We start from the raw sequence: 23,029 nt of genomic DNA, 5'->3' as shown, positions 1-23,029 counted from the left end.
ACCTTCCACAGCTGCTCTTGCCAGCTGTTAAAACTGGGTTTAGTGGTGCCAAACAAGAACAGTTCTTTCCATAATGATCTTCAGGCCTGATCAGAGGCTGGAGACAACTAACTCCCAGGCCTTTCTGCAGCAGTTTGACCTCCATCTCTCTGCAGAAGGTGCCTGAGAACACTCACCCGGCCCTGTTTCTGACCACACTGAGACTGTGATTGGAAAGTCAATAATGGCAAAGACTACAGAATGACTAGCTAAACAAACTTACTTGTGTTTGTAATTAAAACCAGTGATTGTCTTGCTGCATTTGCCAACCGCATCTGAGAAACAGCCAACACTCACAACACAACCGGCTTTGTAAAACATCTCCTTTGACTTGGTGCTGGAGAGCCAACCAACACTGGTGAGTGAAGAAAATCAATCGGATTGCACCAAGAAGCAGCATAGGAAAAATTGCACATACCCCATTCTCTCAGAGCAGTCTGCTTGAAAAGAGCTCAGCACTGCTCTCAGTCTCCCCCACACTTGATATCATCTTCTTTGAGGTTGCTCTGAGCTAAAAGAGCACAACATGGCTCTGCGATAAGGTGGCAGGCACTGTGCACACAAGGCTCGTGTTGAACTCAGTGAACCCTGATCTTGTAAAACTTAAGGTTGTGCTTAACTCTAAGCTAATGCATACTCCCATGGACTTGACGTAACCATGCCAGCAGTTTTATTAAGATTTGGGTGAGATGTCTCAAGGTCCTGTGGGTGCACTGCATCATTAGAGAAAAAAAAGGGATCAAGCCACAACATCCTATGGCTGACTGGCATTCAGGAAGGAAGATTTCAGCAGACACAGATAACACAGAGAAACAGACATGCAAGCTGTTGTCTGCACCAGCTGCACCAAGCCTGACTGGGCTGTTACATCTGAGTCTGTGCTCTTACTTTTTCTTCTGCTATGAATCTTTACCCACCGGAGAGCAATATGGACTCCTGGCTGTCTGCTGGAAACAGTGTGGATGTTACCTTATTGAGGCTTCTGCAAAATTTTTGGGAAGTGAGAGAAAAGGAAGTCTTTAAAGCACATTAATGTCTAAGAAAATGCAGATAGCAACAATATCTTTGAAAGAAAAGCTGAACCTAGAACACGTTCCCTCAGTCTATTTTAGAGTAGAACCTGTTTCAGGGAGAAAACGGAATCAAAAGCATTTTGGAATGACAGAAACCGTAAGGAAGGTCTGCTGCTCTTAGACCAGAGAGCAGCAAGACATGCAGCTGGTTATAAAACCATGATACAGACCCGTTCCTCCAAGAAAAAAAATCAGATAGCTCATATAACCAGATCCAACTATGCAGTCTCGAATGAAAATCCTGGAATTTTTTGGAATGAATGAAAATAATCTGTTCAGCAAGCGGATGAGCAAGTTATGTCACAAATGTGTAATAGCACATTCATCCTGTACCGATGAAATGCAGTTTGAGCTGGCAGCAAGATGGGGTCTTGTTTCCAACAACCCTCCCTTTTTCTAACCATTAGGATCTTTGAGGTCTGCAAAGTCAGGCACTGGACTGCTGACCCCTGCACTCAGGGCACATGTAACAAAACACAGCTGTCACCTAAGTCTCCACCAAGGCTAGACCAGGATTTAAAGATTCACAAATATCATCATAGCCTGTTCCTGCATTTTTTTCAGAGGAGACCTGAATTCAGCTGTTGGAGAAGCAGCACAATGAAGTTGAACAATTCTGCCACCCCATGGGCACCGGGTAAAGTCTCAGCGAATTGATCCGGAGCAGCTGCTGGCAGGAAGGAGACAGGATCTACCCACCTTCCTGCGAGAGAAGCTTCATTTATCATCTACGCTGTGTCCACACTTGGGCCACACATTTTCATCAGTCCTTGGCGGTGTTTCCCTCTGAGTACAGCAAAGGCTCTGCACAAGAGCCATTCTATTCTTGAGGTCTATCTAGTAATTTAATTACCAGATTCTTATCCTGAAAATTGTGTACGGAAGAGCAGCCCCAAGAGACCGAAGGACAGAGGAAGCTCTTGGGATCTCAGTATCTCAAGTCAGTGCTGCAACATTTTTCAGTGGCCAGTAGAAAAGTATCAGCCTTTAAGCCCAGTCTCACTACATCCACCCCCAGGATTGCTCTGGCCAGTGATGGATGCACATGCCTGGCTTGCAAAAAGGCCAGACAGACCAAAGGTAGCCACAAAACCAATGATCTCCCAGCAATTTATCTGTACATTCTCATCGAGTTCATTTGTAATGAAGAGGGATAAAGTTTTATTTCCTCTTTCAGCACAAGAACCAAATACACAAAAGAAGAGGCTATCATACTGCTTGCTTAAGTATTTTATATTTTTAATGCAACTAAAAAAGCACAAGAATTAAGGATGCATTGCTATTCATGACTTCAGTGGGCTCCTGCTTGAGCCCTGAATTGCACAATAAGCCCATGACCAAGATGGGAGCAGAACCAGGAATCCTGAATTTTGCTTTAACCAATATAAAATGCATTCTCCACAAAATAAACTAACAAATTACATTACAAACTGTCACTAAATGCCCGCACACCAGAGACTACACAGCAACCAAACATACAACACTTCTGACCCACATGCTTGCAAGCAGGACAGCCACCGAATGCCAGGCTTCCCAGAGTGGGCTGCAGTCACGACAAATCCCCTGGGGGACACAGAAATGGCAAGGCCTGACACTTTCCTACTCCGTAAAGGAGCACCTTTGCTTTTCTGCTCTCTGACTTCACTTGCAGGGTAAAGACAGTCTATGCCCTAACATCCACTTGCTGCTCCCAAAACCAAAAGGTTAAGCAGACTTCCAATCAACTCCACTTTGTCCTAGTCTCAGTCTATTAGACTGAGACAGAAAACCCACTGCCACCAGCATCTCAGTTTTATATCTTTGCAACAGTAAGTCTCAAAGCATAAAACAGGATGGAAACAACAAGATTGAACTCCAAGCAGCAGCACAAGTGGCTTTGCTTTTACCTAAACCCTGGATAATTAAAGTAGGAAGTAGTAACAAGAAGAGACCAAGCCTGCTGAACCACTGTTGTGTTTTTACACTTTATCTCTCAGATTGCAGTTTACAGGTTAGAGGGTAAGAGCTGTCTGCAACAGCTGGATTTAGACTGAACAATCCACATAATTACTCAGAGCCCCATCAGGCCAGAGTCCCACCAAACTAGCTTTATCATTACTACTTCTGATCTCTGCACAATGTCAGCCAGAGAAGCCTGTCTCTTCTCCAGCGGGATATTTCAGCCCTTTCCTCCCCCCTGTATGAAGAAACTGGCTCTACACAACCCCAATATCAAAGGAGTCAAATTCCTGATGGTTAATACCCAGGAATGAGCAGAGCTCTCTCTCCCCTACCCACCCTAGAAGCGTACCCCCCTTCCCAACCCAAAGCCCCAGCCTCAGAGCAGCAGCAGCAAAGAGACGCTGCGTTAAAAGTTAAGTGCTGTGGCCAGAGCTGACGTGCAATTTTCCAGTTTCTTCCCACCAGGAAAAAACCACAAACCCTCTTTTATGCCTGCAGTTCATTAAACACTCATCTCAAAACTAAACTGATAAGAGAGAGAGAGCATCCCCAGCGTTTAGCTCTCTGCAGACCATGCAGTCCCCTCCAGGCAAGCGTACATGCTCGAGTCCTGAGTGGGATCAGGACTCAGCTACACAGCAGACAATTAACAACAGTGGAAACAATGTTTAGAGCCAAATAGCTCTGCTTACCTCACATTTAATTTACGCTCTTCATCACTGCCAACCTCCAGCTGAGGGGAGAAAAGAAAGATACAGAGAAAGTTACATGCTGGTTGTTTCCATAATGCAACTTTCAAAAAAATCCCCGCGCTTTTTAAAACCATCCCTGCAACAACAGGTTTTGAGTGGTTGTTTTCCACGGGGTTTTCTCTTTCTGGTGCCAGGGATAAATGAGACTCCCTGGCCATATATGCCATCAGCACCCAGTGCCGGGTGACAAAGGGGCTCACGGGGATTTTAAAGCTATTAGGTCCTAATCCTGCAAGCTGGTCCTAGAGCGCAGATCGGTTTGAAGATCGCCAACCTCGACGTCACCAAGAGTGCACACACATCACTCCCACTGAGCACACACGTGAGAGCAGAACCTGTCCCAAGCAAAAGGCTGCTAACGAAGAGCTGGGCACAAATTAATGCTGTAATTCAGTGTGCAGCGACAGCACAAGTGCCCTCCAGTGGATGCAGCCAAAACTGCCCAGCTGGAACTGCCCCAGCCTCCAGCACCCAAACTCCGACCTGGAACTGACGTGCAGCCCCTCTGCCATCTCAGAGCTACCACCTCGCCAATGAGGCCACCTCCACCTGGATGCTGGTAGATGATGTGTCCCGAGGCTAGGACAATGCCCGCCTGGTTGCCCAGTCATCCACGAGTCCTACGTCTGCTGCCTTCCTGATAAAGACACTGCTTTGATGGCAGGCATGTATTAAAACGGCCACTTTTTCACCAGGCACTGGTGGAAAGTCATCCTGGAAGCAAATCTGGCTGCCCAGGTGACATTACTGGCCCTTACACTTTATTTGCTCTCCTTAAAACAGAAGCGTGCTAGCTGACTTCAGCTTACTTTCAGAGAGAAACAATTTCACATAGCCATGCTTTCCAGCCATCCCCTTCAAATTCTCTATTAGCTTCTGGATAAAATTTCATATTAAAGAAAAACAGAGTTGGGACTAATTGCATCCAGAGCTACCCCCAAAAAAAAGGCTCAAAGATAATTCTCATCCTTTGGTCCTATGTAAGTAGACAGAAGAGAAAGGGCCAGGAGCATTCCCTCAGAGGGCAAGGTTGCACTGGGGAGATGGTTCGGACCCAAGAAGCAAAGCAGGGACCTTACCCATCGCCCTGCAATAGGAAAACCTTCAAACATGCAACACATCAGAGCCTAATGAAGCTGGAGTGACACTTTTAAGAAATCATGCTCCATCAGCGCTAACACTCAAGGAACATTTTGTTATTTACTACAACATTGCTTAAAACCCACATCAAATAAGGCCACCGTAAGGGTTACTTGTTTCCGGGTCATTTTGTAGAAGTTAAAAATAAGCAAATAGTTTCACATAAAATGTTCAAGCTTGAAGTTTTGTGTGCGCGTAGGACCTGGGGTGTTCCCCACCACCCCAAGTTGAGACGCAGGAGGCCAGAGCGCACAGGAGCCGCTCTGTTCACAATCTGCAAGAACCAAGTAATGCCAGGGAAAAAAACCCCAAATGCAACTGCACAGGCCGGATATTAGAAATATAGCCATTTGGAGGAAAAAAGATACACAAAGCCCATCCAAAATGACTGCAGCTGATGGCAAGAAACATACCATCGCTATTTTTAGTCTGTTTACACTGTGCAGTGGCAGCGCAGAGCCAGTCTGGCCAGGGCAGCAGGCAGAGCCCCAGGAACACCCCAAGCCCCAGTGCCCCCCACCAGCAGAGCCCCCCAGCCCTGGGAAGGTCTGGCAGGTTTTTGGCCTTTGTAAGGTCACCCTCCTGCTTGTTTGGGTCTGTCACGTAGCAACAAGGGGGAGAAAAACTTTTTTATTTTTTAAAAAATATGACTGAAGTCATATTGTCAGCATGAGTATTGTCAGCTGAGGCTTGGCAGCAGAGCTGGCCCCCGAATCTGCTGTGGGCTCATCTTTTGCAGAAGCTGACTTGCTTTCAAAGTCCACTCTCCTGGTATTTTCTACTAAAAAGCCACAGTAAACCCGAAACAAGGCAGAAGCACTCAGCGTTGTTGCTGTCTGCCTTGTTTTGGTCAGAGCATCCCTCTGAGGTGGCAGGTTTTACGGTGCACCATGCAGGAGATGCTGTGGACCCACTGCTGCTCACCAGTGCCACGGATCCCACCACAGCACAGACACCACTGCCGGGGCCAGACCTCCACCAGCTGCATCCGCATCCCTCCCTGGGGACTGTGCAGAGCGCGGCCAGGCTTGAAGGACCTGGCATGGAGCGGGAGGTGGTGTGGAAGGGAGATGGCAGTGGAGCTAACAAGTGAAGTGCATGCAAGTTTGCAAGTGTGTACGGACTACTCTCTCCTAAGAATTTACGGCATGCTACGTTAACGCAGCGGCAAGGCTCTCACAGGCAGCAGCATCCATTTTACAAATTCCTTCAGGCTCATGAGTTGAAAGGCTGCAGCAGCTTGCTCACACTTAGCAAGGACATATGGTCATAATTTTCCATTAAAAAAAATATCTTCTAATAATTATTCATATAGACTAAAAGCCCCAAAGAGCCCTGATTTTCCTTGTAAGAAAGATCATAAAAGATCAGGGAGCACGCTGTCCCTTTTTGATGGGATTTTTCTTTGAAATTAACTTTGTAAAAACAACACGTTGAATTTGGAAAGGGATGGTTTATAGTTTTATGGTATTTCATTACAGAAGGGACCACTCAAACAGAACGGGAGCTGATGTCTTCCTCCAGGAGCCATTGAAGTACACCTGAGCCATGGATGCTAGTAGCAGAAGTGCCCTGCCATGGACAACACTAGGCAGCAAGGTCGGGGCAGCATTTTTGAGAGGGAAAGGGAGAATCATATGGTCACCCCACTGAAAAAATAATAACCAACACAGAGCTCCTACACAATGCAATGCCTAATGCAGATGTACATGGCAAGGTGAGAGGCATATTGCTTGGACTCCTCTCCCACCTGCACCAGTTAAATCCAGTCTAATTCCACTGCCTGCAACAAGGTTATAGCTCATTTACATCTGTGTAGATCAGGTGGCCACTAGGTCTCGTTTAAGACTCTGTCTAAACCAGAACCCAACAAAAATCCTTCTGAAAAAATCCTCAGAAAAGCACAAGTCTTGTCTCCAAGTTTCTCAATGAAAACAGCGCGGTCCAAACACTGGGTCCCTGCAGCCTCAGGAGCCCAAACCACATCAGAGGGATCTACGGCAAAACAGTCGGCAAAAGGAAGGGATGAGTCACGTCTCCAGTGAGGGCCGTGTAAAGGGAACCCCTGCGGCCCCTCTGGGCGAGGGAGAACCTGTGAGCCTTATGGCACCGTCCCCCTCCCGCCTACCCCGCCTCGGACCAGCTAATCGGGGGAGTCACAGGGACCTGACAGGTGACAAATAGGATTGTTTACCTGGCGGGAGCGGGGACAGAGCGAAGCCAAGGGCAGGGAGCATCAAAGGAAAGGGAGGGGGAGGAGAGGGATGCACAGGGAGGATATGCAGGGAAACACCAGGCCTTCCTTTGGGAGTCACAAAACAGATGGGTTAGGAGGAAAAAAGGGATGCACGGGGAAGAAGAAAAAGAAAAAGAAATTGGAGGGTGCAGCTGTGTTTGGATGGTGCGTGGGAACTGCGGTGAGGGAAGACAGAAGCCCAAGGGGAGCAGAGGCAGGAGAAGGTGTTTCTGGGGTACAAGAGCGAAGGGGGCATGCAGCAGAGCTGGGACACACAGGGTGCCTGTCCCGGCAGGGCAGGGATGCATGAAGCAGAGCACTACAGGGGCAGCAGGTTAAGCAGCATGTACAGGACCCCGGAGCAGCAGAGCTGGGAGGGAAGGAGAGGGCAGCAGCATGGTGCAGGCTGCGCCGCAGCGAGGAGTGGCAGCAGACAGCGCAGCAAGGGGATGTCGCGCAGGTATGGGGTAGAGCGGGACGGGAGCTGCTCTGTTGGCAGGGAACTGACCACAGCTGCCTCGGGAAAGGGCTAGCGTGAGCTTCCCGTGGGGCAAAAGCTGCAGCGGGCATGGGGAAAGGCAGTGCCTTTGCAGCACAGGCTGGACAGGGACGGAGGGGTAATGCAGGGGGTAAAGCGGAGCATCCCTGGGGCAGGAGGTGGTGGTGGCTGTGGGGTGTCAGGGAGGGAGAAGGTATGGGGCCAAGGGGCCAGCAAGCACAGCTGCTCCACAAAGACAGGCCCAGCACACTGCCCAGGGATTTACCTGGCAGAGAAGAGCGAACCAGTAGCCCAAGCCAGTGCCGGGTGAGGGCTGGAGCAGGGGACAGCCATGGGGGAAAGAGGGCTGCATGTGGGGGTGAGGAGGGGACGGCCAGCACGCAGTGGGGCAGAGCAGGGAGACGGCTGGACGGTACGAGGCCTGATCCAGCCCAGCAGCATCAAAGGGCTGGGGGCTGAGGCAGAGCAGGGCTGGGCAGGGGAAGGGGCTGGGATGGCCGGGGGGCTTCGAGGGGCTGAGCTGAGGCCAGGAAAGGCTGCGGGGGGGGGGGGGGGGGGGGGCGGGAGGGGTGGGGTAAGCAGGGGGCTGCGAGGGGCCAGGGGTTCTGTGAGGGGATGAAGGCAGGGGGCCAGTGGCTAGAGAGCCGTGAGGCTGGGGACCGTGAGGGGCCAGGGCCTGTGAGGCGATGGAGCCAGGGGCTGGGGCATGCGGGGGGGGGCCGGAGCGGGGGGCTGTGAGGGGCCGGGGCTGTGAGGGGCCAGGGCCGTGAGGCGCTGCGGGCCGCGGCCGATGCGCGGGGCCCAACCGAGGCGCTGAGGGGCCGCGTCCCGCCCCGCTCCCCGTTCCCGTCCTCCCCCCGCCGCCGGGGCCTGCTCTGCCCTCCGCCGCCCGGCCCGCCTCACCTCGCTGGTGCTGGCCGAAGAGGCGGCGCTGGGGGTCGGCGAACGCTGCAACGTGACCAGCGCCATGGCGGCAGCAACGGCAGCGGCGGGGACCCGGTTATCAACGGTGGTTGCGGGGCTCCGGACGCCTCCACCGCCCCGGCGGCTGCGCAGCCCGCCCGGCCGCCCCGCCGCGGGGAGGGGCGAGGGCGCTGCGGCGGCGGGGGCGGCCCCGGGGCGGGACGGGGCGGTGCTTTCACCGGGGCCCGGTGGCAGGGCCGGGCCCGGCCTGGCCCGGGGACCCCCGGGCGGGGCTGGGCTGGGTGAGGCGGTCGCGGCCGTGGGTCACCCCACCGTACCGGGGCGGGGGGTGCAGCATCTCGGCACGGGTAGGGGGGAAGTGGGGGTGTCGCGGGCCCCAGAGCCCCAAAAAGTGTCGGTAGGGTCTGAGCTTCAGCCCTAAAGCACCTGAACGGCTTCGGGGTGCGGCAGGCGGGAGCATCCTGCAAACCGGACCGAAGAAAGTGCGAGGGGTCAACGATGCCAAAAGCAAGAGGCAGACGAGTAATGGGGTAATTAGTATAAGAGGCTTTGCTGATTGTATGTAAAGCCCTTAATAATTCAGGCCGTTGGGTGACTGCCTTTCCCCCTCTGGCCCTGCCAGGCTGCAAAAGGGAGCTGTGCGAAAGCACCCCGGGGTCCGAGGGCCTGGACACTCGGGGCTTGGCCACCATCAGCCCCAGCGGCTTTCTTCTCCTGACCACATCCCTGGGAGGATGCGACCATGGGGCAGATGGACGAGCATCCTCCTTCATGGCATCCGGAGTGGGATCCCAAGCTGTGGCTTCGCCAGCTGCCCACCCTGGGGAGCTGGCCAGGCTGCCTGGATGGGGTCAGTCCCTGGCTGGTGCTGCTGCTCCTGCCCAGGGGGGTGGGAGGCAGGACGGCAGCCCCCACGCAATGGTCGGAGAGGTCTGCAGGTGTTCCGCTACCATAAAGCATTAAAGGTACCAGGTGCTTAAACCCTATGACCTTCAGACTTAACCCTCCCATGCCATCCCTATGGACTTCTCAGGGTAAAGCATCCTTCTGCTCAGGCTGGCATTAGCCTGCTGTGCCGTTCCTCTGCCTTTGGTGGGACCGAACTCCTGTCGCCTGTGGTGGGTCGTGCTGCGTGGCTTAAACCCTGGGCTCAGGACTCCAGAGATGTGTCTGCAACTTGACTCTGTGGGAAATGAGTTCCCATTTGTTTTAGCCGTATTACCTCTTTTATAAAAGCTTTAGGCATGGTAAAATCCCTAATTGTAGCAACTCTGCCCAAACACCACTTGTGCTTCCAGGGCTGATTCTGCTGCTGCTAATAGTATCCGCGCCAACAGAAACCTGGCTTTTCAGCCCAGAACCCAAAATTGTGGTTTATGTGAAGGGAGGGGCAGCTTAGAAGCAAGAAACAAAGCTATCTGACCCCTGGGAGGGGGAAGCTGAACAGGACAGCTCCTGGGGTCTATCGGGAGGGAGGCAATGCCATTTCTCTCTTACCACACGAAAATCGACATCGAGGCATCCGATTTTCCCAGATCCTGCAAGAACCCAGTGGCTGGGGAGTCCCATCCCCATGTCCCCACCCACCAGGACTCTTTGGGGCAGCCAGCAGTCACCATGGTGACAAGTGTCATGATGGCGTTTTGCCACGGACCGTGGTGACCCCGTTTTCTTTTCAGAGGAGCAACTCCGGGGCTGGCTGCCAGTGGCACATGGGATCCAGCGTGGAGGACTCCACCTCCCCTGGTCCGGAGCAAAGACTTTGGCCCCATTGCCTGGGGGCGGGCTGCAATCCCGCTGCCCTTGGCACTTAGACCTTGCACCGCGGGCGGTTTGCTGGGTGGTAAACAAGCCGCCCTGAGAAAGTGGCTCTGTTGAAGTCTCTGAAAACTGCGGCAGCTGCCCCGAGGACCACACACTCTGCAGGTAAGCCAGTGAAAAATGTGTGTTTCTTGTTATTTATTGACCAGCGAGGCAGATAGATACCTCCTTGGCTGATGCTGCAGGGGCAGCCTGGGGCACATCCCCATGGCTGCAGGTAGAGGAGGCAGCCCCAGTTCTTGCTGGCCGTGGGTTATAAAACCACAGCAGATGGGAAGCAAGCGTGGCTCTCCCGCTGCCGTCGGTGCTTCACTGTCCCGATGACTCATCCCTCCATCACACCAAATGTCAGTCCCGCTGCGGGCTGCCTTTCACAGCAGAGATGCTGCACTTCACCTTATCCAAATAAAACTATGGGTTAGAATTTACTCATGCTGCCCCAAACGGGGTCTGGCGTGCTGCTGGCATCCTTCCTCCTACCCACACACTGGCAGCTGAGCAGCCAGGGATGTGACCCAGGCCTAGGTGATGCACACCGTTGTCCCCCCAAGCCCTTCCCTGAATTGGTCCTTGGCCACTCTCTGCCCAGATGGTGACCGCAGCACTTTTTCCAGGCTGCAAGGCAGGAAAGCTGCGTCAAGAGGGAAGAGTCAGGGGACCGAGGGGGGGCTGCAGACCCTCTTTGCAGCCAGCGTTTACAAACAGTGGTTCTCCCAGCTGATGCCAGGAAGGGTTTAGGGTGGTGCCACAGCCGCCTTCAGGTGCAGGCAGCCCTGAGAGCAACAGTGGCGTGAGGAGCCAGCCTCGCATATATCGCACCTGGCATTGCTCCCTGGAAAACACCTGTTGTTTGCCATTTCTTTTATCTGTGCCCACCTCTTTCATCTCCAGCCTGTGCCAGGAGCTGGGGAGAATTAGGAGCACCCGGGAGGAGGGCTGGGTCCCTGGGCACAGAGGGCTTATGCTGGCCCGTGGGAGACGATGTGAGTGGGTGGGTGCTCCCACCTCTGCCCAGCTGCTCGCCCTCGGCGTGCTGGCTGATGGGAGGGAGAGGAGGATGCCGATGGCTGTGCCACTCTGTCCCATGCTGCCGCAGGGCATGAAGCAACCACGGCTCTTTCTGCCAGGCAGAGGAGCACAGCTGTGGGCAGCTGAGCTGCCGCTTTTCTGCTTGCCAGCGGCTACAGCGTGCCCAAGGGTAGAGCCAGGGATGCCACCCCAAGCACAAGGGCTGCGAGCAATGGAGAGATGTTCCCCTGCCACCGTGGCAAACTACGCACCCCCTCATCTGTGATTTCAGTGCTTGGTCAGCGCAGGCTGGTGTTGAAGAGGACTTGGGAGGCTTTACAAGAAGTGCAGACAAATGCCCCAAGAGCAGCTCAGCCCCTTCCTTGCAGCCCAGCTGTGCTCCAGCAGCAGAGCTGAGGCCAGGTTGGGTCCTGTGGGAGCTGATGCCCTCCCTCCCGGGAAGGGAGCTTGTCCAAGCAGCTCCCCAGCCCTGGCACTGCCCTTCAAGCATTTCTCCCCCTGCAGAGAGCCAGAGCCATGCGTGTGGCCATCATCGGGGCCGGGGTGATTGGCCTCTCGACCGCCCTGTGCATCCATGAGCAGTACCACAGCCTGGTGCCCTCCCTGGAGATGGAGGTCTACGCAGACCGCTACACGCCCCACACCACCAGCGACGGGGCAGCCGGCTTGTGGCAGCCCTACCTGAGCGACCACAGCAACCTGCAGGAGACGTAAGTGAGGATGAGGAGGAGGAGGAGGAGGCTGGTGCCATGTCCCCACCGGCGTGCCCATCGGTGTATGAGGGGCTGAGCTGCATGGGCACAGCTCCATGGGGCTGGCAGAGCCACCGCTCTCCTGTTTTCATCGCAGGCTCTGGAATAAAGAGACATTCGATTACCTCCTCGGGCACCTGGGCTCACCGGCAGCAAAGGAAATGGGACTTTTCCTAATTTCTGGCTACAACCTGTTTACACAGCCGGTGCCGGTAAGGAGCAAGTCACAGCCAGGGCTGGGAAGGGCTCCAGCTCGGAGGCTGCCCGGGGGCGGGCAGGGTTGTACTTCTTCCCAGACGATGCTCTGAATGCTTCCAAATCCTTCCAAGTTTGTCTTGTGACAGTTTGCCCAGGACACGGTGTTTTCTGTGCCCGCAATGCAATATCAGTATGAAGTAAGGGCTGAGCCCTCTGAGGGTGGGAGCTGGCAGAGCCTTGCCAGTTGTGGTGTCCCACAGCTGCAGGCCCACCCGCGCTCCTTTGGGGTGGACTGTCATCCATCCCCCCCAGCTTCTGTCCCACGATGGCACAGTGATTGGGGTTCATTAATGAGCTTGGACCTTTTTCCCTACTGCAGGACCCGTCTTGGAAGAACATTGTCCTGGGATTTAGGAACTTGACACCAAAAGAGCTTGAACTCTTCCCTGGTTATAGGTATTTTTCAGTCTGTTTTCCAGACAGTCACTGATGTGCTTTCCCCCAGGCAAGAAAGGTATGGCTGGACGCTCCCAGGCACCTCCCTGTCGAGGGGCAGCGAGGATGAGAAACCATGGGTGCAGAAGTGGCCTTGCTTCGTTACAGCCACTTCCCTTAAAATAAGTAGGAAACACCTCAAACAAACCTATAAAGCAGCAGCCCAGCATATAAGCCATTCCAGCCCCTCTCTAACTTCACCAGATATTGTCAAACTGGGGGAAGAAAAGCAGCAGAAGGTATTTTATACTGTAAACAGAGGGAAAAAGTCATGCACTTGTTGTGCAAGGGGGAATTGGAGTCCCGGAGCTTCAGCAGCCATCAGGAGTGCCAGGGCAGGAGGCAGCTGCTCATGTAAAGCTGTTGCAGGTCCTTATGGCTTCCTCTCCCTGTCTGGTTTCAGCTACGGCTGGTTCAACACGGCGCTGATGCTGGAGTGCAGGAACTATCTGCCGTGGCTCACCAACAGGTGAGTGCAGAGCTACCACGGCACTGGGGCTGGGGCTGTGCCAGCGTGGGAGAGCTGCTGCTCCCCCCAATTTCTCTGGCCGGCAGAACACGGGAGGCAGGTGTGGATTTTCAGCCCGCAAATCAGGTGTTGCCCCGGATCCTTCTCTCATGCCAAGTCGGTGCCTGACTTTAGGCAGCACTGATTTTACGTGACCACCCCGTGTCCTGCTGCACTTCTGACCTGCTCAGCCTGAAAATGCAGCAGTGAGGGCATGGCGGGATGAGCCGAAGGAGAGGGGAGGCAGGGATGCATCCCTGGGAAGCGGGTAAAAGGGTCTGGAATTCTTGCTTATTGCCCCAGTGGGGTAACAGACTCCCCACTTTAAGAGTTAGCCCAGGAGTGTATTTGTGCATGACAAAAATGAAAGTAATGGGATACTTAGAGCTGCATCTGAGCGCTTTCAGCTATGGGAGTATTTGTGGCTTGGTTTTGTTCTTGCCATTTCTAACGTGGAGCGGGTGCCCTATCCACAGCAGAAGACTGGGGCTCTGACTCAGGGCTTAGCAGGACTGACCACCCTCGGTAGCTCTGGGCCGTTAGGGAAATGAGCTAATAACTGGAGACTGTTAGGAACCACCAAGAAGACCACGGCTGTTTATTACAAGGAGCAACAAGCCGTACCTACTCTGGGTATCAATTACAGGCGCTAATTTGAATGGTACATTTGCTTTTAATTTGCTGGTAACAAATGAACTCATTCTTCCCAGGTTAACACAGAGAGGAGTGAAGTTTTTCCATAAGAAGGTTGAATCTTTCCAGGAGGTGAGTGGTGATGTCGAGCTGGGGCAGAGCGGGGCAGCAGGCATGGCCCTGTCCTGGCATGGAGAAGCAGCACCCAGCACTTATGGGCTGCTCTGGGATGTCCCTTGGCATGAATGATGGGCCAAGGGACAGTGGCAAGACTACACCAAGATCTAGGAAACAAATTCTACCAGGAAAGATAAAGGCTCTTGGGCATCAAGAGGTGGCTGAGAGGGGCTAGGGTAGCACATTTGGCCAGCACTGACCGAAGATGCAGCCAAGCCAAGGGCAGTACAGCTTTCCCTTAAACTGCAAACATTCTCCTTGCCTGCACACATGGGGTGTCTGCGGGAGCCGTGCTGGGGAAGCTATGCCCTGGATCCGGCCCTTATGGTTTATTCATTAGCAGACTGTTGGACCGAATACTTGGCTTGGCTTTGATGCAGGAATCTCATGCCCCCCATGGGTAGTGCCCTCGGAAGCATCACTGTGTGTGCACTGCTCACCATGCCACATCTGTCTCTCATTAGATGTTTGCCCAGGGCGTGGATGTTGTAATAAACTGTAGTGGGGTTCGTGCAGGGGAGCTGCAGCCTGACCCAGAGCTACAGCCTGGCCGTGGACAGATCATAAAGGTGAGGTGGGTGCAGGGCTTGTGTTCCCCCTCTTTTTTTCCTGGAGGAGTCATTCATTAGCCACCTTATGAGATATGGCCTCTGGGGCAAATCACGGGCTTATGGGCAGGACCCACACTGGGATCAGGTCCTGATTCCTAGCAAATGTTGGTCATGTAAAACCCTCACATGCGTGGAGGCCAGAGCAGAAAACCTGGATCCCGTTCCTGGTTCAGCTGTGGGGATACCCCGAGTCTCCAGCCCATTTCTTCATTGGGTGAAGGTAGGGGGAGGCCAGCGGCATAATGCTAATAATAAAAAGACATGAAATCCTTGGGAGAAGAGGATGATTATTTGGGGTAACAGACTCAGGCCAGTAGGAAGCTCCTCTGCTTGCCTGCCTGCCCTCCCATCTCCCTGTCTTCCCATGGCAGCCGTGCAGGGAAGCCACTGCTGTGGTGTACATAGAGCCTGAGCAGAAGGGAGGGCACCACGTGCGGACCCCCAGGGTCCACATTCGCCGAGCTGCCCACATCCCTCCTGCTGCCTCCCCGAGCTGGGGACCCCGCTCTCCAGCTCTCCCTGACCCTCTCCCCTTCATCTCCCAGGTCCTGGCCCCGTGGGTGAAGCATTTCATCATCACTCACGACATCGAATCTGGTATCTACAACTCGCCATACGTCATACCGGGGTAGGTGACAGTGGGCGAGGCAGGGTCTGTCTGGTGTTAGCGATGCTCTGCTATCAGCGCTCCAGAACACCAGCTGCTGATGTATGCCCTGCAGCAGCCCTGTTGCAGCAGCCCAGGCTCGGCTTCATACCTGGCCTGATGATGCTTTTATTTGCCGCGCAGGAGGAGAGCAGAAGGACGTGGACAGGAAAAGCGCGGGAGCTCCTGCCATGGGCACAGAGAGTGCGAGCTCCCTGCACAGACCCTGGCTTGGCACTCGGACACGAGGGGGGGTCTGGGGCTGGTCCTGGGCTCCTGAGCTCTTGGATCAGGTAGCACCAGGGGGCTTCAATGTCCCTGGTCCTGTGCTTTTCCAAGGAGCAAATCCCGCCAAAGTAAAAAGCCAGTCCTGGCCAGGTCCTCAAAAGAGCCAAACACTGACAGTGGGGCAAATATTTTGGGGAAGATCTTTTGTTTTCAAATTTGTACCCATCTTTTTTATCAATGGTGTTGACAAAACTGTTTTACAGCAGGTCATTGTGGGGAAACGGCACTTCTGATTCATGGTCCCGTTAAAACTGGTGGCAGGAATCCTTTTTTACTTTAATAAAAGTCTACCCTAAAAAGCTCAGCCTTCCCCCCATGGTTATGCTGAGCTGTGCCTGCAGCTGTTGGTGAGACATCTCTTGGGGGTGTCCCATTCAGTTTAGCATCCACACAGTGCTCCTTGCCACCTCCCTGCAAGGACCAAGGAGGAATCCCAGGGGAAAACCTTATTTCTGTGTCCCCATAGGGATGAGGAGGGCTGAAATGAGATCCTGGCCCCAAACGCACCATCTCTGAAGCTCAGCGAGCGGCAGTGGCTGTGCCTGGGCAGAGCCCAGCTTCCAGCACTTATCTTGCACTTTCCACTTGCTTCCCACCAGCAGCTTTCTTAGGGGAGTTGGGATCTATTTGGGATGGCAGCGTATGCACGTACCCAGGGAGCTAAATTGCAAGATAAATAAATACATCTGCTGTTCATCCCACCTCTGTTTCCTCCTGAGAGCAGCTATCTACCCTGCTTTGGCAATGGAGAGGGTTCTTTAAGCTGTAACTTGAATGCTGCATTTCTGGCACTTCCTATTGTGCTAATATTTCAGGATTAGGCAATAAGCCATTATGTAAATAAGAACTTTGAATGCTCACAGCCCCCAAGCAAAGTATTCCAAGTGATTTCTGATCACAGTCCCAGCTACATATGCATTCCTCTCCCTGTGTTTATTTTAGCTTGAGCTGTCATAGCTGGGCACCAGGCTGGCTCCCAAAGGAAGCAGCCGGGTCCAGCACTCACGCATGGAGATCACATCTTCCATGCTGGAGAGATCGGCCCTGGGGGCTCTCCTCCTGCATGCCCCAGCATGCAGCCCTTTTGTCTTTGTGCTTGCCAGGGCTTGAGCAAGGTTTTAGAAGGGTCCAGCAGATACGGACACCCCCAGCCTTAACCTGTCTCTTATCCTCTCTTAGTCCGCAGGTGTTTTGGGGCAGCAGCAGCAGCAATCTGTTTCTTTGTGTTCCCCACTGGCGGCATCCTGTTCCTTCCAACTCTCTTCCCCAGCCAGGCAGGAGCAGACCTGTTTGATAGAAGATGAAATTAGCTGTTTGGTTTGCCCAGGCAAGGGCCTTTGGGGTGCTGATAGTATTTAATGAATGACTTGCTCATGAGCAGACATGCAGGCACCGTTCTCTTGCCTGCTTGGTGTGACAGTTTCTCTGGCAGGAATAAGTTGCAGGCTCAGGGCGTAGCAGGATCCATACATTACACGTGGAGTCCCTCCACGTGATGGCCCAGCAAGGGACGGCTGGGGACACTCACCATTATGCATCTCCTTTGGCTTTTGGTGCAGGAGTGAGTTCACGGTCTTGGGAGGGATCTATCAGCACGGCAACTGGAACGAAGAAAACAGCGCCCAGGATCACAAAACCATCTGGGAGAACTGCTGCAGGCTGCTCCCTGCTCTCCAGGTGGGCCACAGGGACGGGCACTGAGGACAAACCGCAAAATCTGAATCTTTATATGAGTAACACGCGGCGCCTGCCTTCAGCAGGCCAGGAAAGCTGAGGGGTTTCTGCAAAGCGACTATTGCTTATGCAGCGTCAGCCGCCACACCAAGAAATGCGCCGGGGATGGGTGAAGTGTGCACATAGAGTAACCCTGGGTTTTTTGCATGCACCCCACAGCAGCATGTAGCACTCAGCAAGAGGGTAAAACGTGGGGGGGGGGCGGTGGCACGGCTCAGTGTTCGTGCGTGCCTGGCCGCATTCATTGTGCACATCTCGGGCTCTGTACACCTGGCTGATTGACAGACAGGGTCTGGGGCTGGCATTACTTTTGAGACAAGGTTTGTAGGAAAAAGTAATTACTCATATAGCTGGTAAAAAATTAGAACAAAAGCTTCGGGAGGTCCCAGCCCTTTGGTCGTGGTGTGTTCCCCCCTCTCCCTGTCTTTTGGCACTGCTGCATTAGAGAAAGGCTGGCGTGTGGTGAAGCTGGTTTGTATCCACTCCTGATGCTGCCATTGCACCCTGGATTAGCAGGAAAGGCAGCACGGGGCTTTGGCAGAGCAGTTTGCCTCACTGTTTGCACCAAGCAGTTTGCCTCTGCTGCAGGCTGGCGATGTGCGGGCTGTGATCCGAAATTGTTCTGCCCAGTCGCCCCTTACAGCGTCACAGGAGCCAGTGCAGCAGCAGGGATGGGGCAGCCTCTGTCCCCGCTCATTGCAAGAGCCCTTATCTCACGTATCACTTAGTGCTGTGACGTTTGGCTGCTGTAAATTGGAGAAATGCTGTGCAGGTGCTTGATGTGCTTTTACTTTCAGAAAGCAAAGATCGTAGAGGAGTGGAGCGGCTTGAGACCAGCGCGTCCCTGTGTTCGCTTGGAGCGGGAGACTGTCCGCCACGGCCATTTCCAGGCAGAGGTACTGTGCACAGCCCCTGGATACCGAGTGCCATTAACCACCGCGCTAATTGTGCATCAGTCACTGTGACCTTGGCAGTGCAACACCAACATCCAGCTAACGCTGGCGGTCTTCAGCCCGCAGCCGCACTGCCCCGCGTTCATCAGTCCTCACTCTGTCTCCCCTCTAATAATGGGTGAATCTCTGAGCCAGTTACAGCCCAATGTCAGAGATAAGTGTCAGAGATATTAAGTTTTGATGGATTTTATGGGGAGAGTGGGCAGGGAGCACTCCTGCCAAAGGAAAACCTGCAGCTGGAGCTTAGTCCTTAAACCCGTATGGGAGAAAAATGCTGGCATGAGCTCTGCTGCTCCCAGAGCCACACGAGACACATGCAAACCATCTTTTGGTGTCAGCATTTAAAGTAGTGTGGTTTTCTGCTGGGAGTCCATAAGTGTACAGCCCTTGTGCATGCAAACTTCATGTCTCCATTTAATAAAACCCAATACGCAGTTTTTAATAAAATGCTCAGAGCCTCCAGCGATGACACCGGGTTGTTGGTGCAAAAGATTGGACACCTTGAGACTTCTTTCAGTTCGAAGCTCAGCAGCAGCACAAAATGAAACATGGTGAAGGCCCAGAGGGACACTGGGGGGGCTGTACCTGCTGTGGGGCTCTGGAAAATTCGGCTGCCTCTGTGTAGGTAAAGCTGGGTGTCTAGTGTAAAGCTTCCCCAAGGCAATGGCTCTTTAAATTGCCTTGCGCTGCTAATATATCTTTTAAGAGAAAGGAGACGAGGGATGGCACAAGTTTCAGTGTGCCATCTGTTCTCGGACCCTCAGCACAGCACCTTGTCATGTAGGACCACATCACTCCTTAGCGCTGTCACCTGAACACTCATCAGCAGACCTGCAGAGGGAATCCTTGATTCGATTGCATGCATATGTCTCTGTACAGCTTGGAAGAAGAGATTAAAGCTCCAAAGGGGATGGCGACTGCAAAATGTAATTAAACGTAATGAAAATATATTCAATTTTTAGCTGGAGAGCCTTGGAAAGAAATCGGTGTATTTAGGCAAAGCCCAGAGCACAGTTCAAAGCAATGCTGTATTTGAATTAATTTATGGATCACTCTGTTCCTTTATCAGCACATCATATCCGCACTGCCTTGGCACAGGAGTGGTGTAGCTATTGATCCCAGCGATGAGTCAGGCTCCTGCTGAAGCAAAGTAATTTACCTTGGCAGGAACAAACACTAGGTAGGATGTAACATGTTGTGCTCTGAGGACCACGGCTGCGAGCCCTGCTGCTGCGTTTCGGGGTGCAGAGGGTGCTCTGGGATCCCGCTGAACTACGCGGAGTTTCTCCTGCCTCTCCAGTGGCTTTTGGAGGGAGGGAAAGAGCAGTGGGTCGCTGAGCCATGTGCCAGGAGCTCCCAGATCCCAGCCTCTATCGTGGCTCCTTGCTGCCTTTAGCCCCAGAGGCCTCCAGTGCAGCTTTCCCAGCCCTGATCGCTCCTCTTCTCCCCCAGGTGATACACAACTATGGCCACGGAGGGTTCGGGATCACCATCCACTGGGGCTGTGCCATGGCAGCAGCCAGGCTCTTTGGGAGCATCCTCCAGGAGAAGCAGCTGGCCAGTCCGCCGCAGCCCCGCTTGTGAGTTGCCAGCTCACCTGGGATTATCACGACAGCAGTAGCTCAGAAATCACAGCAGAAAGATGCAAATAACACATACACGTTGGACGTCTGACCCTCCCACCAGCTCCAACACTGGTTTGTAGTGTCTCATTTTCAGGTTGCTGCCAGTTCTGTCACTGCTGTTTGCCAGACGGCTGAGTTCCCTCCACCCCGGCCTTGCACAACCTACTTAGAGGAAGTGCTTTAAAATACGGACTAATTATCTGTGGCAAAGTGCACTTCTGGCCCCCGGGGATCAGTCTGCAAAGGGCAGGCAGGGTTCAGCTGAAACCTTGACGGTGCTGCAGTTCATCTGCACGATGGGACAGGATCTGAAACTGAGCCGGTGCCACCTGAGGTCTTCACTGACTGCTCCAACACCCAGCATGTAATTAGATTTGCAAGTTTCCCCCAGGAGGCAAAAGCTCCTTAGTAGGAAGAAGCTCTGAAGCTCCCAGGGAAGTAACAACAGTTCTAAAAGCACGTGCTTCAGTTACAATAGCTTTTCTTACGTTCATGCCAGGACAAAGCACGGGTCTACAGCACCTGGTTAGTGTATCTGGCAATAGACAGCAGCAGTTGCCTAAAATGGGCTTTCCAAATGATGTTTTTAGCAACAAAAGCAACATGTTCCAGCCCTGTGTACTTGCCAGCCAGACTCTATATATAGCAGAGAGCATACGCGAAAGAGCTGTTCTTGTCCCTAAAACTCCCACGGGCCCTTCAGTTTCTCATTTCCTCCAGCCGTGAGACACGGCTGGCACAGCAGCTCTGAGAGAGGAGCTGACATGGGATAGGTTGTGCCTCCTGAAGGAGTTGGGGACAGCTCCCAGGAGGGTATGACTTTTTGGGGGTGTTCAGTGATGCTGCTGGGGACCCAATGTACTGAAGATACAGTTTGGCTGATTTTTCCATGCCATGTGTCTTTCCTGCTCTAAAAAACGTCATCACAGACAAGGTACTGAATGGTCAAGAAGCATTAGCCTCAAATCCAAAGGCTAGTGGTTGTCCCAAGCCCAGGACACCGTGCCTGGCTCACTCTCCTCTGCGGATCAGCCAACTGTTTCTTACTCATCTGTGATGCAGCTTCTCTCTCCCTCTGATTCCGTGTGCCAGAAATAGCTCATCAACCTGGTTAGTGATGTACCAGGCAGCTGCATCTAGTGAATGAGAGATGCTGCAGTGCAGCTGGGCTTGTTTTACCTCCTGGGCACATGGATTTAAAACAGTCCCATGAAAAGTGCATGTTTCCCGGCCACAGCCTGGCACCAGAGTTTTTCCCTGTTGAAAGACCCATCTCCTGACATGCGCTTCAGTTTCACCAAGGAAAAGAGAAACTTGTGAAGGCTTTGTAGGAAGTGATGAGCACTCAGTGCTGCTAGAGATGGTCCACGCACAGGAGATCTGCTGCCTCATGGGTATCTACGAGACTGGTCTCATTTTCAGGAGTGCTATGGAGGTTACTGTGCCAGCACAGCCGTGGCCCTGGGAGACCTTCCAGTGACCTCATTTTCTACTGAACGCTATGTGACCGTTGCGTACTTCTCTGGCTTACACACCCTGAGCAGTCAGAAAGCTCTGACGAGCTTTGCTGAGTCCATCTGCTAATTGTCTGCCCTTTTACAAAAGCAGCAATGGTTACTCTCACCGTAAGGGCCAGAATTTCTCAGCGGCTGCTGCCCTGTCCCTTTCCCTTCCTCTCTTCCCTTTGTAAAGCTGCGGGAGGGTTGTGTTTGCCTCTGCTATGACACCTGCAGTGCTGGCAAAGTGATGTTGCATGGGATTTCTCATGCCTGTGGCACTGGAGGCCAAGGCAACAACTTGCTGTCGAAGGCATCAGTGAGAGCAGGTCCTGAAGTTCCTCTGGCCATGATTTTGGCCCGGTGCTCCTCCCATTCTTGCAAAGTATAAACCACCTGATGATAGCTGTGGTCATTTGTGCTTTCTGGTTGTTGCTCAACTGCAGAACATAATCCCTTAGGCCAGCCCTGTCCAGCTGCTGCCACAGCAGAGGTGACAGGGAACTCTGTTAACTGCTATGGAGCTGTGGCAGAGGTTAGGGCAGACTGGTGTCAATCCTCAGAAGGCAGCAGAGAGTGGGTGTGTGTTAAAGAGCCTGCTGTTGTCTGGTAGCTGAGGCACCTCTGCAGTATGCTTAAAAAACAAAGGCAGACGTAGGAAAATTAGGAGCCCCTGTCATGTCCAGTCTGTCTGTCAAAAGGGTTTCCCACTTTATCTGGCAGCTCACCTGATATATCGCAGCCACTCTCAAAGGGGTATAATCAAGAAAGGGATAGGAAAAAAAGAAAACAATAGCTGGAGAAAATTTACCATTGATTAATGCTAAACCTAATGGTCTGTGATACCACTTCAGAAGAAGCCATTCAGTGAAATAGCATCCGCTTGATTTCACTTATTCCAAATACGAGATATTGAGGACCATATTCTCCTCCCATTTGTACTGCTGTAAATCCAAAACCACTTACCTGATTTCCGAAGACCTACCCTGGATTAGCAGAGGTGTAGCAAATAATTCTATAGCTTGCAATAAGCAGTTGACTCTTCTGATCTTAAAGCCTACAGGAGCAGCTGTCCTGTGATCTTACACAACCTCTTAGAAAACAAACAGAAATGATTAGATGTGTAATTTTATTTGCGGTCTAATTTTGCTTATTTTCTAAAAGGCCACAATCTAATATGTGTGGACAATAAAGGTAATATTCAAATATCTCATGTCTGATGCTTTCTCTTCTTAATGATGGCATGGAGAGGGCCTCAAATGCTAATTCCATAGAAACATCCCAGTAGATCATCATTCCATATCTCCCCACACATTTTTCCTGAATGCTTCATCCTGCAGGAGGAAGAGCCGTCATTCTACATTCTCAGCAGACAAATGAACTGAAATACCATCCTGTGAAATTACATGGTTACCTACGTGTTGTTGCGAACAGCCCCTGGCCCATTAAAAACTCACAC

The 23,029-nt window shown here is 52.7% G+C and overlaps 2 protein-coding genes across 4 annotated transcripts in view; one reads left to right on the top strand and one right to left on the bottom strand.

Moving 5' to 3' along the window:
* Positions 1-8,754, bottom strand: part of SSH1 (slingshot protein phosphatase 1) — a 41,563-nt gene extending 32,809 nt beyond the window's left edge. The window contains exons 1-2 of one of the 2 annotated variants that reach the window (XM_030025431.2): positions 8,584-8,754; positions 3,746-3,786 (exon numbers count right to left, since the gene is read on the bottom strand). In XM_030025431.2, coding sequence (XP_029881291.1) covers positions 3,746-3,786; positions 8,584-8,649 — 107 coding nt within the window. In that variant the 5' untranslated portion in view covers positions 8,650-8,754. Of the gene's footprint in view, positions 1-3,745; positions 3,787-8,583 lie in introns of those variants that run through there. The other variant, XM_041125944.1, reaches the window with a different exon arrangement.
* A 226-nt stretch (positions 8,755-8,980) lies between these two features.
* On the top strand, positions 8,981-22,778 carry DAO (D-amino acid oxidase). 2 transcript variants are annotated; one of them, XM_030026500.2, is made up of 13 exons: positions 8,981-9,134; positions 9,227-9,569; positions 10,284-10,530; positions 11,959-12,164; positions 12,304-12,418; positions 12,784-12,860; positions 13,303-13,368; positions 14,118-14,172; positions 14,682-14,786; positions 15,374-15,456; positions 17,322-17,439; positions 18,294-18,392; positions 19,902-22,778. In XM_030026500.2, the coding sequence occupies exons 4-13, from the start codon at positions 11,971-11,973 to the stop codon at positions 20,031-20,033; spliced, it is 1,044 nt and encodes a 347-aa protein (XP_029882360.1). In that variant the 5' UTR covers positions 8,981-9,134; positions 9,227-9,569; positions 10,284-10,530; positions 11,959-11,970; the 3' UTR covers positions 20,034-22,778. The 2 variants fall into 2 exon arrangements, with proteins under 2 accessions (XP_029882360.1, XP_029882359.1); XM_030026499.2 differs by lacking the exon at positions 9,227-9,569.
* The last annotated feature ends 251 nt before the right edge of the window (positions 22,779-23,029 follow it).

The sequence above is a fragment of the Aquila chrysaetos genome, chromosome 9 (assembly GCF_900496995.4).
Source record: "Aquila chrysaetos chrysaetos chromosome 9, bAquChr1.4, whole genome shotgun sequence".
Taxonomy (NCBI): Eukaryota; Metazoa; Chordata; class Aves; order Accipitriformes; family Accipitridae; genus Aquila; species Aquila chrysaetos.
The sequence above is the reverse complement of the archived record's forward strand: the minus strand, read 5'-3'. Positions and strand labels throughout refer to the sequence as shown.